This window comes from Diadema setosum, chromosome 4 (genome assembly GCF_964275005.1).
Source record: "Diadema setosum chromosome 4, eeDiaSeto1, whole genome shotgun sequence".
NCBI lineage: Eukaryota > Metazoa > Echinodermata > Echinoidea > Diadematoida > Diadematidae > Diadema > Diadema setosum.
In genome coordinates, this window is record NC_092688.1 from 25,701,548 (window position 1) to 25,717,056 (window position 15,509).

Sequence of the window (15,509 nt, forward strand, 5' to 3'; positions counted from 1 at the left end):
TCATGAATTTCTTCCGTCGAGATGTTTTCATTGCAACTGATTGACAAATTGCCCTACATCGACGTATAAAATAAGCACTGAATTGATCAGTGTTTTTTAGTAGTAGCCATGATAAAAATCATGGGCGTACATACTCGAGCAGGATTCGAACCTACGACCTCCTGATCACCGGACAGGCGTCATCTCCACTAGACCACCGAGCTTTCGCCCGACAGCAAGTGTTGGTTCTAATCCTTATAGCATGCAGCGGGTACTGCTTTGTTATTCAAATTCATGAATTTCTTCCGTCGAGATGTTTTCATTGCAACTGATTGACAAATTGCCCTACATCGACGTATAAAATAAGCACTGAATTGATCAGTGTTTTTTAGTAGTAGCCATGATAAAAATCATGGGCGTACATACTCGAGCAGGATTCGAACCTACGACCTCCTGATCACCGGACAGGCGTCATCTCCACTAGACCACCGAGCTTTCGCCCGACAGCAAGTGTTGGTTCTAATCCTTATAGCATGCAGCGGGTACTGCTTTGTTATTCAAATTCATGAATTTCTTCCGTCGAGATGTTTTCATTGCAACTGATTGACAAATTGCCCTACATCGACGTATAAAATAAGCACTGAATTGATCAGTGTTTTTTTAGTAGTAGCCATGATAAAAATCATGGGCGTACATACTCGAGCAGGATTCGAACCTACGACCTCCTGATCACCGGACAGGCGTCATCTCCACTAGACCACCGAGCTTTCGCCCGACAGCAAGTGTTGGTTCTAATCCTTATAGCATGCAGCGGGTACTGCTTTGTTATTCAAATTCATGAATTTCTTCCGTCGAGATGTTTTCATTGCAACTGATTGACAAATTGCCCTACATCGACGTATAAAATAAGCACTGAATTGATCAGTGTTTTTTAGTAGTAGCCATGATAAAAATCATGGGCGTACATACTCGAGCAGGATTCGAACCTACGACCTCCTGATCACCGGACAGGCGTCATCTCCACTAGACCACCGAGCTTTCGCCCGACAGCAAGTGTTGGTTCTAATCCTTATAGCATGCAGCGGGTACTGCTTTGTTATTCAAATTCATGAATGCAATGAAAACATCTCGACGGAAGAAATTCATGAATTTGAATAACAAAGCAGTACCCGCTGCATGCTATAAGGATTAGAACCAACACTTGCTGTCGGGCGAAAGCTCGGTGGTCTAGTGGAGATGACGCCTGTCCGGTGATCAGGAGGTCGTAGGTTCGAATCCTGCTCGAGTATGTACGCCCATGATTTTTATCATGGCTACTACTAAAAAACACTGATCAATTCAGTGCTTATTTTATACGTCGATGTAGGGCAATTTGTCAATCAGTTGCAATGAAAACATCTCGACGGAAGAAATTCATGAATTTGAATAACAAAGCAGTACCCGCTGCATGCTATAAGGATTAGAACCAACACTTGCTGTCGGGCGAAAGCTCGGTGGTCTAGTGGAGATGACGCCTGTCCGGTGATCAGGAGGTCGTAGGTTCGAATCCTGCTCGAGTATGTACGCCCATGATTTTTATCATGGCTACTACTAAAAAAACACTGATCAATTCAGTGCTTATTTTATACGTCGATGTAGGGCAATTTGTCAATCAGTTGCAATGAAAACATCTCGACGGAAGAAATTCATGAATTTGAATAACAAAGCAGTACCCGCTGCATGCTATAAGGATTAGAACCAACACTTGCTGTCGGGCGAAAGCTCGGTGGTCTAGTGGAGATGACGCCTGTCCGGTGATCAGGAGGTCGTAGGTTCGAATCCTGCTCGAGTATGTACGCCCATGATTTTTATCATGGCTACTACTAAAAAACACTGATCAATTCAGTGCTTATTTTATACGTCGATGTAGGGCAATTTGTCAATCAGTTGCAATGAAAACATCTCGACGGAAGAAATTCATGAATTTGAATAACAAAGCAGTACCCGCTGCATGCTATAAGGATTAGAACCAACACTTGCTGTCGGGCGAAAGCTCGGTGGTCTAGTGGAGATGACGCCTGTCCGGTGATCAGGAGGTCGTAGGTTCGAATCCTGCTCGAGTATGTACGCCCATGATTTTTATCATGGCTACTACTAAAAAACACTGATCAATTCAGTGCTTATTTTATACGTCGATGTAGGGCAATTTGTCAATCAGTTGCAATGAAAACATCTCGACGGAAGAAATTCATGAATTTGAATAACAAAGCAGTACCCGCTGCATGCTATAAGGATTAGAACCAACACTTGCTGTCGGGCGAAAGCTCGGTGGTCTAGTGGAGATGACGCCTGTCCGGTGATCAGGAGGTCGTAGGTTCGAATCCTGCTCGAGTATGTACGCCCATGATTTTTATCATGGCTACTACTAAAAAACACTGATCAATTCAGTGCTTATTTTATACGTCGATGTAGGGCAATTTGTCAATCAGTTGCAATGAAAACATCTCGACGGAAGAAATTCATGAATTTGAATAACAAAGCAGTACCCGCTGCATGCTATAAGGATTAGAACCAACACTTGCTGTCGGGCGAAAGCTCGGTGGTCTAGTGGAGATGACGCCTGTCCGGTGATCAGGAGGTCGTAGGTTCGAATCCTGCTCGAGTATGTACGCCCATGATTTTTATCATGGCTACTACTAAAAAACACTGATCAATTCAGTGCTTATTTTATACGTCGATGTAGGGCAATTTGTCAATCAGTTGCAATGAAAACATCTCGACGGAAGAAATTCATGAATTTGAATAACAAAGCAGTACCCGCTGCATGCTATAAGGATTAGAACCAACACTTGCTGTCGGGCGAAAGCTCGGTGGTCTAGTGGAGATGACGCCTGTCCGGTGATCAGGAGGTCGTAGGTTCGAATCCTGCTCGAGTATGTACGCCCATGATTTTTATCATGGCTACTACTAAAAAACACTGATCAATTCAGTGCTTATTTTATACGTCGATGTAGGGCAATTTGTCAATCAGTTGCAATGAAAACATCTCGACGGAAGAAATTCATGAATTTGAATAACAAAGCAGTACCCGCTGCATGCTATAAGGATTAGAACCAACACTTGCTGTCGGGCGAAAGCTCGGTGGTCTAGTGGAGATGACGCCTGTCCGGTGATCAGGAGGTCGTAGGTTCGAATCCTGCTCGAGTATGTACGCCCATGATTTTTATCATGGCTACTACTAAAAAACACTGATCAATTCAGTGCTTATTTTATACGTCGATGTAGGGCAATTTGTCAATCAGTTGCAATGAAAACATCTCGACGGAAGAAATTCATGAATTTGAATAACAAAGCAGTACCCGCTGCATGCTATAAGGATTAGAACCAACACTTGCTGTCGGGCGAAAGCTCGGTGGTCTAGTGGAGATGACGCCTGTCCGGTGATCAGGAGGTCGTAGGTTCGAATCCTGCTCGAGTATGTACGCCCATGATTTTTATCATGGCTACTACTAAAAAACACTGATCAATTCAGTGCTTATTTTATACGTCGATGTAGGGCAATTTGTCAATCAGTTGCAATGAAAACATCTCGACGGAAGAAATTCATGAATTTGAATAACAAAGCAGTACCCGCTGCATGCTATAAGGATTAGAACCAACACTTGCTGTCGGGCGAAAGCTCGGTGGTCTAGTGGAGATGACGCCTGTCCGGTGATCAGGAGGTCGTAGGTTCGAATCCTGCTCGAGTATGTACGCCCATGATTTTTATCATGGCTACTACTAAAAAACACTGATCAATTCAGTGCTTATTTTATACGTCGATGTAGGGCAATTTGTCAATCAGTTGCAATGAAAACATCTCGACGGAAGAAATTCATGAATTTGAATAACAAAGCAGTACCCGCTGCATGCTATAAGGATTAGAACCAACACTTGCTGTCGGGCGAAAGCTCGGTGGTCTAGTGGAGATGACGCCTGTCCGGTGATCAGGAGGTCGTAGGTTCGAATCCTGCTCGAGTATGTACGCCCATGATTTTTATCATGGCTACTACTAAAAAACACTGATCAATTCAGTGCTTATTTTATACGTCGATGTAGGGCAATTTGTCAATCAGTTGCAATGAAAACATCTCGACGGAAGAAATTCATGAATTTGAATAACAAAGCAGTACCCGCTGCATGCTATAAGGATTAGAACCAACACTTGCTGTCGGGCGAAAGCTCGGTGGTCTAGTGGAGATGACGCCTGTCCGGTGATCAGGAGGTCGTAGGTTCGAATCCTGCTCGAGTATGTACGCCCATGATTTTTATCATGGCTACTACTAAAAAACACTGATCAATTCAGTGCTTATTTTATACGTCGATGTAGGGCAATTTGTCAATCAGTTGCAATGAAAACATCTCGACGGAAGAAATTCATGAATTTGAATAACAAAGCAGTACCCGCTGCATGCTATAAGGATTAGAACCAACACTTGCTGTCGGGCGAAAGCTCGGTGGTCTAGTGGAGATGACGCCTGTCCGGTGATCAGGAGGTCGTAGGTTCGAATCCTGCTCGAGTATGTACGCCCATGATTTTTATCATGGCTACTACTAAAAAACACTGATCAATTCAGTGCTTATTTTATACGTCGATGTAGGGCAATTTGTCAATCAGTTGCAATTGTTTCTGTTTGTTTACGTATTAAAATGCATTTTTAGGATAAACACACAGCCGTTATCAAACTCTTTCAACCCTTTTCCAGGATCTCTCCTTCTCAGCAATGAGCTCTTCAATGATGATGTTTACACTTTCACGTCATTTTTTCATACATACATTACATTCAGACATACTACATTAATCATTAATAAGCAGCTATAAGCCAGTTCTAATTCATCGATTTCCTGTCGGTTACAAAATTATCAATTTTCAGGTTAATAACCATCGTGATATAATCGAACCCACAAGTTCCATAAAGTCGTGAAAATTTTCTTATTTTTCCACGATGGACTTTCTCCTTCCCTTCCTCAACAAATTGATTGTGAACAACGAGATCAATTAAATAATGCTTCTTGTTAATCTTCTTTATATTGTACAATGGTAATACAATGTATTTTCAGTGTCTTTTATTGTACAATGGTGATACAATGTATTTTCAGTGTCTTTGTGACCTTCAGAAGTAGCACTGTGGACATTAATTAACCGTCTTACAACATCTACTAATGCTTATTTATTACCAGCGTTGCTATCATTATTCAAGTTCGAAATTTTAGCTCTGTCTGGATGTCCTTTGGACATAAATGTAATAGTGCCGGGTATTTTCTGATAACACGAATTCTGCTAGTGCATAACACCAGACAATCAAGATTGTTATATTTTCGCTGTTTTCAATCTTATGAACGATGAATTCTTTACCCTCTATTTAATATGACAATATTACATGTGAAATCCATACATGAATTTACTTTATACAATGTCCCATTGAGATTACCAGAGTTTTGAATATTGTGTATACAGCATAATTATACTGAAACTTGGCAGGTTGAAAGCATCCCTTGCAGGGCAAAGCTCTCAATAGGTTTTGTTGCTTTCTCTTGTCACCTATGTTCGTTCACTTGTTCACTTTCACCGTTATTGCGGTAATCTGATATTATATTTAGGATAGTAAAAAGGAAAATCATTAAAAAGACCATTATTATAAAAATCGTATAACACATTTTACGTACTCATATGTATTTCTCAATACTTTTTTTTTTCTACTTTTACACAAAACTAGCTTCTTCAGTAATAGCAAGGCACTTGCGATGTCTGCTAAGTCCAGGCCTGGCACGAAGAACGAAATGCCAGAAACCATTTTTTATTTTAATTCATGAGCAACATATACGTGTGCCATCTACATTGATAGCACTGAAGTCTGATGACGTATCTACCTTAGATTGTATTATAGTTTTGTTTTTGTTTTTTAATTGGAAGGGCGGAAAATGAGACCATTTAAATGATGACATGTCCTAGTCTAAGCTAGAAACATGACGAAGTTTGTGCGTTCCCATAATTTTGAATTGCATTCATTTACCAATGTACTTCGTTAATTATAATTTATAACCCAACACATCTGATCATCGTGCACACACAAACGTTATGGTCGGAAACATGTATCGTCAATGAGGTATACAGATAGATCATGTGCCTTTGCAGCATATAGAGGAAACACTCCAAAACAATATCCGTTAATACAGTCTACAAACATGAATGTGATTTGTCCTGTCAAGTATCCCACTCTCTGCTATAAGTCCTATAAAAATGAAGTTTATCTTACATTCATCTTATAGTAACGCAACCAATATGAGCTTTCACAAAATGGAGTGAATATTATGTTACTAACAAGAATATTGAAAAAAATGAGTTTCGAATGACAATGATGGTTCATGAATAATTTTCATCAGTGGATTATGATAAACATCACAGGCTCAATTATTTTGTTTTGCGTTCGTTCATAAATATTACTTCTGCTTTGCACTTGGATTCAATCTATTAAAGATGAAAATTTGAAGGCTCTCTTCAAATAGGCATTTGTTCTCACACTTCCGGGTTATACTGCATGGTTGTAATTAGGTTTATGAAGCTCAAATGGTTCCTTAATGCTCCATACCGAGTAGTTCACAGATAATTTAGCTAAAATATAAGTTGATATATTGGAAGGTTCGTTAGTGCGCACCTTCTTATTATTTTCGGATTAACGAACCTTCGGAATAACAAACCTGATATCACTTTTGGATTAACGAATATCGAACTGTATTTCATTTTCAGATTGACGAACTTCCGGACGAACGAATTTTCTGATCAACAAACCTCCGGAAATCTGAACTTTATTTAGTTTTCGGATAAACGAATCTTATTATATGTTAGGATTAACGAACCTTCGAAATATCGAATTTCATATCATTTTTAGCCCAACGAACCTTTTGAATTACTCCGCAAATTTTCAGATTAAGGAACCCTATTTAATTTTAAGAATAACAAACATGTAGTTATAGGGAATTTGTGTGTTACGGAATAACAAACATCAGGAATAACGAACATTACCCATTGTATATTCTTCGTTATTGCGACCAGTTTGCAAAATAAGTATACAAGCATCTTTAGAGTTCTGGTTCGCGTGCAGGAATACTCTCATACACTGTTGAATTGAAGTGATCTTCTGTACTTGGGGAAATTTCGCTTTCGTACAAATCTGTTTTTGTGGAAGATAAGCTATTGTGGCTCTCACAACGATCAGTGACGTTTTCATCAGTATGTGCTTCTAAAACGAGATAGCCATGTTCATCCACCTCGTGCTCCACTCTTGGCGTGCTAGGATAGATAGAAGCTGCATAATAAGGATCGTTCTGGGTCATCGCATAAGAGCCAAATTTGTCATTTCCTTCGATATTCCAATAAGTAGGACAGTACTGCGGTTCTGGAATAGGCGCGGTTTGGTCATAAGCTGTGAGAATTTCGTGGTAAATTGACGATTGACAGTTCCTAGATTGACTATTGTCATCTACAGATCTGGACTGGGTAGCTGACACTTTGCTGATTTCTTTACCACACACTGACACACTTGCTTCAGGTTGAACTCTATTAACTCTGTGCAAACTGACATTGGTAAGGAGGTAGCCGTCTTCATCAACGTCTTCTTCCTCTTTATCAAAATGCTTTGAATGAAGAAATGTGACCTTCTTCTTCTCCTTATTTCCTGAACCTGACATGTCCACGTACAGTGCTTTCGTGTTATCCGCTACATCATTATTACCACCCTGGTGTATGACGTCATGAGGACATGATCTAGTGTATGCTGAACCTCTCCCGCTCCTCTGTCTAGTTTCACGAGATTGGTCCGTTGAAGATGACATGTGATCCTGTATTAGAAAACCCACAAAAAATCACCATGAGGCACATTTATATGAGCATAGCTTCTGAAAAGGGAAATCTTATTACTCATCAAACTTACATGTTTCCTCATCATCGAAATACATGATTGGAAATCAAAACAAATAGGAATAATACTTTAGAGAAAAGAGGATCCGAAAAATACGGTATAGCCTAGTGCAATAAGTCAACTTAAGTCGACGATTGTGTGTGGACTAAGCTGACATTTAAAACTAAAAAGCAACTACAGGTACAGATTGTCAGTTAGAAGTACATCTCGGGGCACTCAGTTGCAATAGTTTAGCATGATCATATCAAAATATCAAAGGTACCGCTGACTGTAACATATAGTGGACTCCCGTTATAACGAAGTTCTCGGGAACGGCAGTTTTCTTTCATTATATCGAAATTTCGTTGTAACCAAACAATTAACCAATAAAAAACATAGAGTGGATAATGTTGCGGCGTTATTTTTGTCTTTCTTGTAACCAGAATGTTATTATAACCGTGTTCGTTGTCATTATAACGGGAGTGCACTGTAATCACCTACGTTTGCTCGATAAACTGAGATAAAAGGATTTACTCTCATTTCTAAAACCACAATCTGCGAACCCGAACTTGTGTGTCGCTAATTACCTCTGCTGAGTTCTCATACGCGTTCTCTCGGTGACCTATGTCTCCAAATTTGTTGCCCGGATGTTGGGGCAAAACCCGGCCTGCTGAATAAGTGTCGATACTGGTAGAGTGCAATGAAACAACTCTGTCTTTTGAGCCTGGAGTCGAAGTGTTTAGAGGATTCAGCTGCGACTGCTCTTCACTTGAGTTGACATTTGACTGACCCGAAGCCTCTGGACGCCTACATGTATTACATTGCGTAAAATAAAGAGGAAAATCGTTAAGAAGTGAATGCATACTGTCAAACTTGAGAAGGTGTAATTATAGGCCGCTCAAAGGATAAAATAGAATTTAAAAAAAATGTTACTTCGTAACCATAAATTAGCTAGCACAGTTTAATACAAACAAAAAAAAACTCCCACCAATATGGTTTTTTCAGTTGTTGTACATAAATAGGCAAAATTAGTTTGAACTTTTTGTAGCAAAGTTTAATGTGATGAAAATACCATCCAGATTCTTTTCTCTTTCTTTTTTTCTCTCTTTATCTCCAGTTTAGATTTGATTATTGTTATTATCATTATGCTACAAAACATCATCGGGAGAATACACCAAAACGTAAAACAGCTAATTCTAGCTGACATGTTTTCTCCTCTATTTTGATACCTTTGCGCTTTCATAAACCTGTCTTCTCAAATGTGTGTTTATTTATTGTTCACTGTTGTAATCAATTGCTTGTGAGATTTGCGAATTAAGTAACACAATTATCGTTAAAATGACAGAATTACAAAATCAGACATTCTATTCTCGGCGACTTTTATCATGTTTTCGTGATGACTCTTTCCGCACTACAAATCTTGAAGATCTATACACAGAATCACTACATCTATGTGCATTTAACATTTGCATATTTCTAACTATGAATTATTCAATGATTTTGCAGACCACTTTATGAATAAACCACCCCATCCCCTTTCCCCATATGATAGTTTGTATAAAAAGTCACCTTTTCTTTTGATGTTTCCACCAAGCCATAATCATTGAGAGTATGACAATCACGGCGAAAACAACACCGAGAAGGGTTCCCAGGATGTACGTAAAAAAATTCATCTCATAAAGTTCGGTATCTGGAAGATAAATGATTTAGTTATACTGTCGTCACATTGAAAGTCAATAGAGGAAGAATTTGCTCTAGTAGTTTTTCTCTTTCATGATGACTATAGTCAGAAATGAAGCCTCTATAATTAGATAAGACCATTATGAAGAGAAATAGTTCCATTCCATAACTTTGCAAGTTTTCTCACGTTGCTGAATTATCGCAGAATGATAACAAAAAAGGAATTGTTTTTGCAGCTGACGCGTGACTGTTAAGACAGCATGAGATGGGAGACTTAAGAAAATCAGATTATTCGTGCGCGGTTTGAAGTGTTGTACTTGAATGTTCTCATGGAAGTTCACACACTTGACCGAAAGAGCATAATAGCGGATGGGGAATTATTACACAAATTCGTAAGCAGATTAGATCCTTAAGTGATTACTGTAGTAGGAATGTTTATCTCAACAGTCCCCAATTCCCTGATCTAGGCAGAGCATTCAGACTTTGACCAAAACTGTAAAAGAATAAGGGGATCATTTAAAATGTTTTATAACTATTTACTTTGCATATATAGGCACACATAATGGAGCTTTTGCAAGAAATTGCGTATTTATTACACCAACACAAATGTGCTCTCTGACAGTAACAACACTACGAAGGCCTAATAAAGTCGCCTGACGTCAATATGTTTTCTTCAGTCCCTATTGAAGAAAAGCACATTACAACCTGCTCTTTCTTCACGGACATGGGGTATTCTCACTTTTGAATATGCATCACTTTTTCAGTATTTCTTTGCTTTATTGTCTGAGACTTTATTCTGGTAATGTGTTCATTATTCGTACATTTGTGAAGTCAGCTCACAAAATTTCACTTAAAAAAAAGAACTACGGAAAAACGCTTGCAATATTCCGATGCTGTTCTATTATCAGACATTTTTTTTTTTAGTTATCATAAAGCAGTAGCACTTTCATCCCTTGAGTTTAAATTGAAATAAAATTATGTCGTATTTATTGATAGTCACATGTGGATTGCTTTTGCCATAAAATATCTTGACAAACAGTTTACGCTGAAATGTAGAATAGCAGCAATAATGGTTCTGAAGTAACAAGAATTATCACTTAAGGTGATTAATACCCCCGCCCTTAGTGTTGCTTTATAGTATGTGATGTTATGAGGGCAATGACGTTAATACCAAGTTTGTGCATTTGTCGAATTGGAAACAGAACAATTTTAGTTTACTGTACAATTACAGAGTTGACACGGAGTATAAAACTTACAGCAAATGGAAACATGCTTTCCCCAAGCATCACTACACTTAAAGACCATCATACACACCAAATTTGACCTTCATAGCTTCAATGGTTTATTTTGATACAAAAATGAGTGGTTACCATGGCAACACATTTTCCTTAAACTAAAACATTGGTGTCTTCCAAAACTACACTTCTAGATCATGATACATACTAAATTTGACTTTAATTGCTTGAATGATGGAAAAGTTATTCGATCTGCAAAGGTTTTGGTAAAATTGTGGTTACCATGGTAACGGTTTGTGTGACAAACACAAAAATTATGTGTTCCACATCTATACCTCAGGGCCATGATGCCTACCAAATTTGGTTTCAATTGTTTGAAAACTGTGGAAGAAGTTCACTCCACAGGATTAAAAAAAAATGCGGTTACCATAGCAACGCATTGTCCGATACAAATACAAAGGACGTTTTGCAAAACTAGACTTATAGAGCATCATACACACCAAATTTCACCTTCATGCGAGTAGTTTAAATGGTTCAATTTGATACAAAAATGAGTGGTTACCATGGCAACACATTTTTCTTATATTAACATATTGGTGTCTTGCATAACTACACCTCCCGATCATCATACATACTAAATTTGACCTTACTTGCTTGAATGATGTGGAAGTTATTCAATCCACAAGGTTTTGGTAAAATTATGGTTACCATGGCAACGCTCTGTTCGACTAAACACAAAAATTATGTGTTGCACATCTATGCCTCAAGGCCATAATGCCTACCAAATTTGATTTCAATTGCTTCAAAACTGTGGAAGTTGTTCTCTCCACAAGTTTCGAAAAAAATGCGGTTACCATGGCAACGCTTTGTCAAGTACAAACACAAAGAGTGTCTTGCATAACTACACCTATAGATCATCATAGATACCAATTTTGAAATTGATTACTTAAATACTATGGAAGTTATTCAATCCACAAGGTTTTGGTAAAATTATGGTTACCATGGCAACGCATTGTCCGACAAACACAAAAAAAAAACACGTCTTGCACATCTATACTTCAATATCATCATTTACCCTAAGTTTCATTTAAATTGCTTCAAAACTGTAGGACGAGTTCGCGACGCAAGATTTTGCAACAGACCGACCGACCGCCCGACCAACATCGCGGTGATTCCTATATACCCCCTTCACACTATGTGTGGCGGGGGTATAATTACTGTCAGTGGGAAGGGGGTAAATGCAGTAAAAACAAAAATGCACTTGCTTTGCGGGTTGAATCATTAATTACTATACTCACGTGACAAAGACGTTACAGTTGTCTCTCCAAATGACGTCAGAATTTGAGTTGTCTGTCTATGCCCTGTGCATTCCAAGTAAAACAAAGGCAATCTTGAAAGTTTACTAGTACAGGTCGATGGAAAATCTCCAAATCAGTTTGTACTTTTTGTGACAGCACTTTTCTGTGCGATATTACAGTTTTCACACTTTCCAGATCAACAAAACGTACATCCATATACAGAACAATTCTTTTATCTGTCAGATATCAGACTTATTTGCATGATAATCAAAGTACAACAGTAACTGTCTGTAGTGTATGAGTCCTCACAAAGGAAGAGTCGACATTTTCTTGAATTCATGAGATTGTCTTTGTTTTCTAACATACCTCAAATTAACCGTCGCAGTCAAATGAAATAATTATTCGATAACGACGACTGAATTTCGAAGAAGATAAACACTTTTGTTTTATTAATATTTTCGATATTGGTTGACATTATCTTTGATGTCATATTTGCTGTAGTTGTCACGGTTCTTCGAAAGCGCTTAGAGGCTGTGCTTCATGAGCATGCAATCATTATCTATTACTATTATCATAATCATAATTTTCGGAACATTACACAAGAATTTTGTTCGTGCGGATAATATGATGCCCTGTAATTGCAAACCTTGGTACTTACCATTAGACGTGTTTTGTCTACTTTGTGTGGGCTTTGTGCTGATGTTGCCATCTTCCCACTCATCGTCTGTGAACAAAAGATCCACGCACAAAAACAGTGACAATCACATAAAGCGAAATGGTCCAAAAGCGTGGCATAAAATGCCACTCAGAAACTTCATGGACTTAGACGCTGTCTTGTTGAAACGTATAATAATGAAAGTGCTGTAGTAATCTGTCATGAACCACTTGTTAATGTTATAATACATTCCACTTTGTTTGTGTTCTTATAAAAGGCGGAAAAATATCCAGGGAGCATTTTTAAAAACTTGTCATTCTGATAAACATAAAAGACCGAATTAAGACTGGCTCTCCCAAGATTTGTATATTAGCCAATAAGAATCTGTGCATTCCGAGTTGTATGATATTAAGTTGATAAATTTTGAATGATACAAACGCATTTCAGTTACTTAGTTTAATTGTTCCATCAGCTGTGGAAGTGCCAATTCAATGTCTTTACAATCATTTGTCATTGTTCCGCACAATTCGATGGTAGATCAGTTTTAAATACTTCATTGGTTGTCAGAATTCAATCAATATCCTGATAGAGTCTAGGATGTACTTGCAAATCACACCGTTTGTTTCATTTCCGGCTTCACGGCAAGACGGTGTTGAAGTGTTCCAAACAGGGAAGTATGTCGACCGCCCTGATAGTCCCACACACTGCATTGTCGCATTCCCGTTCACAACGAACTCTTTTCCACAGGTGAGAGTTATCTTGGACCCGAAGCGTGTGATATTCGAGTTCCAAAAGCCATAAGGCACAATCCCCGGATGACTACAAAACCCAACGGAGACTTTCAATGAATAAAGAAGGCAGGGATTGACGTGTCACAATCAATTATATAGTAATATGCAATCATAATAATAATAATCAAGGGAAATTTAGTGCAATATTTGTTTAATGTAGTATCATAAGTCTTTTATTTCATTTTCTTTGTCTATGTAATCTGTAACTGTCATTAAGTACTCTGGGTGTAACTCTGAATCTGTATTTGTATATTTTTATGTATTCATCTCTACAAATGGGATCACATCTGTCTCAAGCCTTGGCTTTCTTTGTGCACTCCCCGGCACATTTTACACTGTATATATTTCTGTTTTTATGATTATTAATGAAGCGAATTGAATTTGATTGAATTGAAACATATTTTTCTTACAACATATTCACTTGTTAGTCCCTTTGGCCGACGCAGCGATCAGAAAGACCAGCACACACACACGCACACACACACACACTTTAATTACACGTACAAGGAAAATGTTTGACTCAATCTTGTCTTTCTAAGCTATGTATAGAATCACTAAGAAATATGAATAACATAATTGTGCATATATATTTATAATTATATAACAGTCCCTGTAGTTTCTTTAATCTTAATGTACGATGCCATCAGCGAAGATAATGAAAAATTAGGGATAAACAATTGATCAGTGAACACTTGTAAACTAGCAATATTATAGGACTCGTGTATTATCTGCCCAGAGTTTGGAATAACTTGTTATTTCAATCAAAAGCAACTACGTGCAACAAAATACATTTTATGCCATCATTAAGCACAAATTTGTTGTTGGTCGTTAAAGAAGTAGCAAATACAGTAGACACCGAAAAAAAAAATGAAGATCATTTTTAATAAGTTACAAACATTTCGAATGTGGACACTGCAGATTTTAACTATCAAGACCAACCTAGCACCGACTATGACTGGTGCTTTCCGTCATTCATTCTCTGTCAGTCTGTCAAAAAAAAAAAAAAAAAAAAAAACTTCTGATACTCACGGTTAAATGAATAAAATTGGTCGGATTCAAGCTGTGTGCTGAGAGGGCATGTCCAATTGTGGGAAAAGCTTTCGCCAGAAAGGGCGGTTGTATACACTTCCGACCGGGAACATATGCATTCCTCTTGATACATGACAGGAACGATATTATTCACCGGGTGGTTCAGACAGGTAGATATACACTCTTCGTCCGAATGAACGCTAAATCCAAAGTTAGAAACGGCCCGAAATGCTCGATCGTTATCCTTGAAGCATCCGAGAAAGCCAGGTTCTACGCAGTTACAGAATATGATGATGAAAACCTCCTAGTGTGGCTCATTATCATACTAATCATTTTCTATTCAGGTGATAATGGCTTTAGATGATTAAGATAGAGATAGAAACATAAATAGTCAATGGACATGAAGAACTTAATCAATTAAAGGAACGGGAACTCATAAGGGATTTCGTAACTGCTGACACAATTCTAAGATTTTTGTTTTCTCACAATTTAAAAAATTACATCAAAATTGCAAGTAACGTCAAATCCTTGAAGGAACCTCAAAATATGAGTACGTATGTGTAAATGTGTAAAGGCCTACATGATAACATGATAAATTGTGAAGTATCACAATATTATTTGCTGGGGGCCTTCGGACATGGTGGTTCGAGGGTCAATGGTACTTACGACCCCCCCCCCCCCCAAGTAATCTGCGGACGTTATCCTTTGGAAAGTCATGAATTTTGTTGTGATTTTTTTTTTCGATGGTTTTTTTTTCCTTTTCCTGAGACGGGCCAAAAATGTGTTATGTATATGTATATATATATATATATATATATATATATATATATAATACCCAACAAACATAAAACGTTGGTTTAAAGTCCTCTCCGTCTTCGTCTTTGATAATAACCGTTCAAAAATGCTTTTTATTAGGTCCGCTAAGT

General features: G+C 38.1%; 1 protein-coding gene across 1 annotated transcript; it reads right to left on the reverse strand.

The window, feature by feature from the left end:
- Positions 1–7,077: 7,077 nt before the first annotated feature.
- On the reverse strand, positions 7,078–14,716 carry LOC140227971 (uncharacterized). The gene is made up of 7 exons (XM_072308353.1): positions 14,584–14,716; positions 13,380–13,601; positions 12,767–12,832; positions 12,096–12,171; positions 9,465–9,590; positions 8,483–8,702; positions 7,078–7,836 (listed from the first exon to the last, which is right to left on the reverse strand). The coding sequence occupies exons 1-7, from the start codon at positions 14,714–14,716 to the stop codon at positions 7,078–7,080; spliced, it is 1,602 nt and encodes a 533-aa protein (XP_072164454.1).
- Positions 14,717–15,509: the final 793 nt, after the last annotated feature.

Bases quoted from the DNA above. Each gene is read 5' to 3' on its own strand.
- LOC140227971 (XM_072308353.1), bottom strand. From the start codon at position 14,716: ATGTATCAAGAGGAATGCATATGTTCCCGGTCGGAAGTGTATACAACC. The intron at 13,602-14,583 runs GTGAGTATCAGA...ATTCATTGAAAG, and splicing joins CCAATTTTATTCATTTAACC to TCTCCGTTGGGTTTTGTAGT. The intron at 12,833-13,379 runs GTGTGATTTGCA...TTTTGTTCACAG, and splicing joins AGCCGGAAATGAAACAAACG to ACGATGAGTGGGAAGATGGC.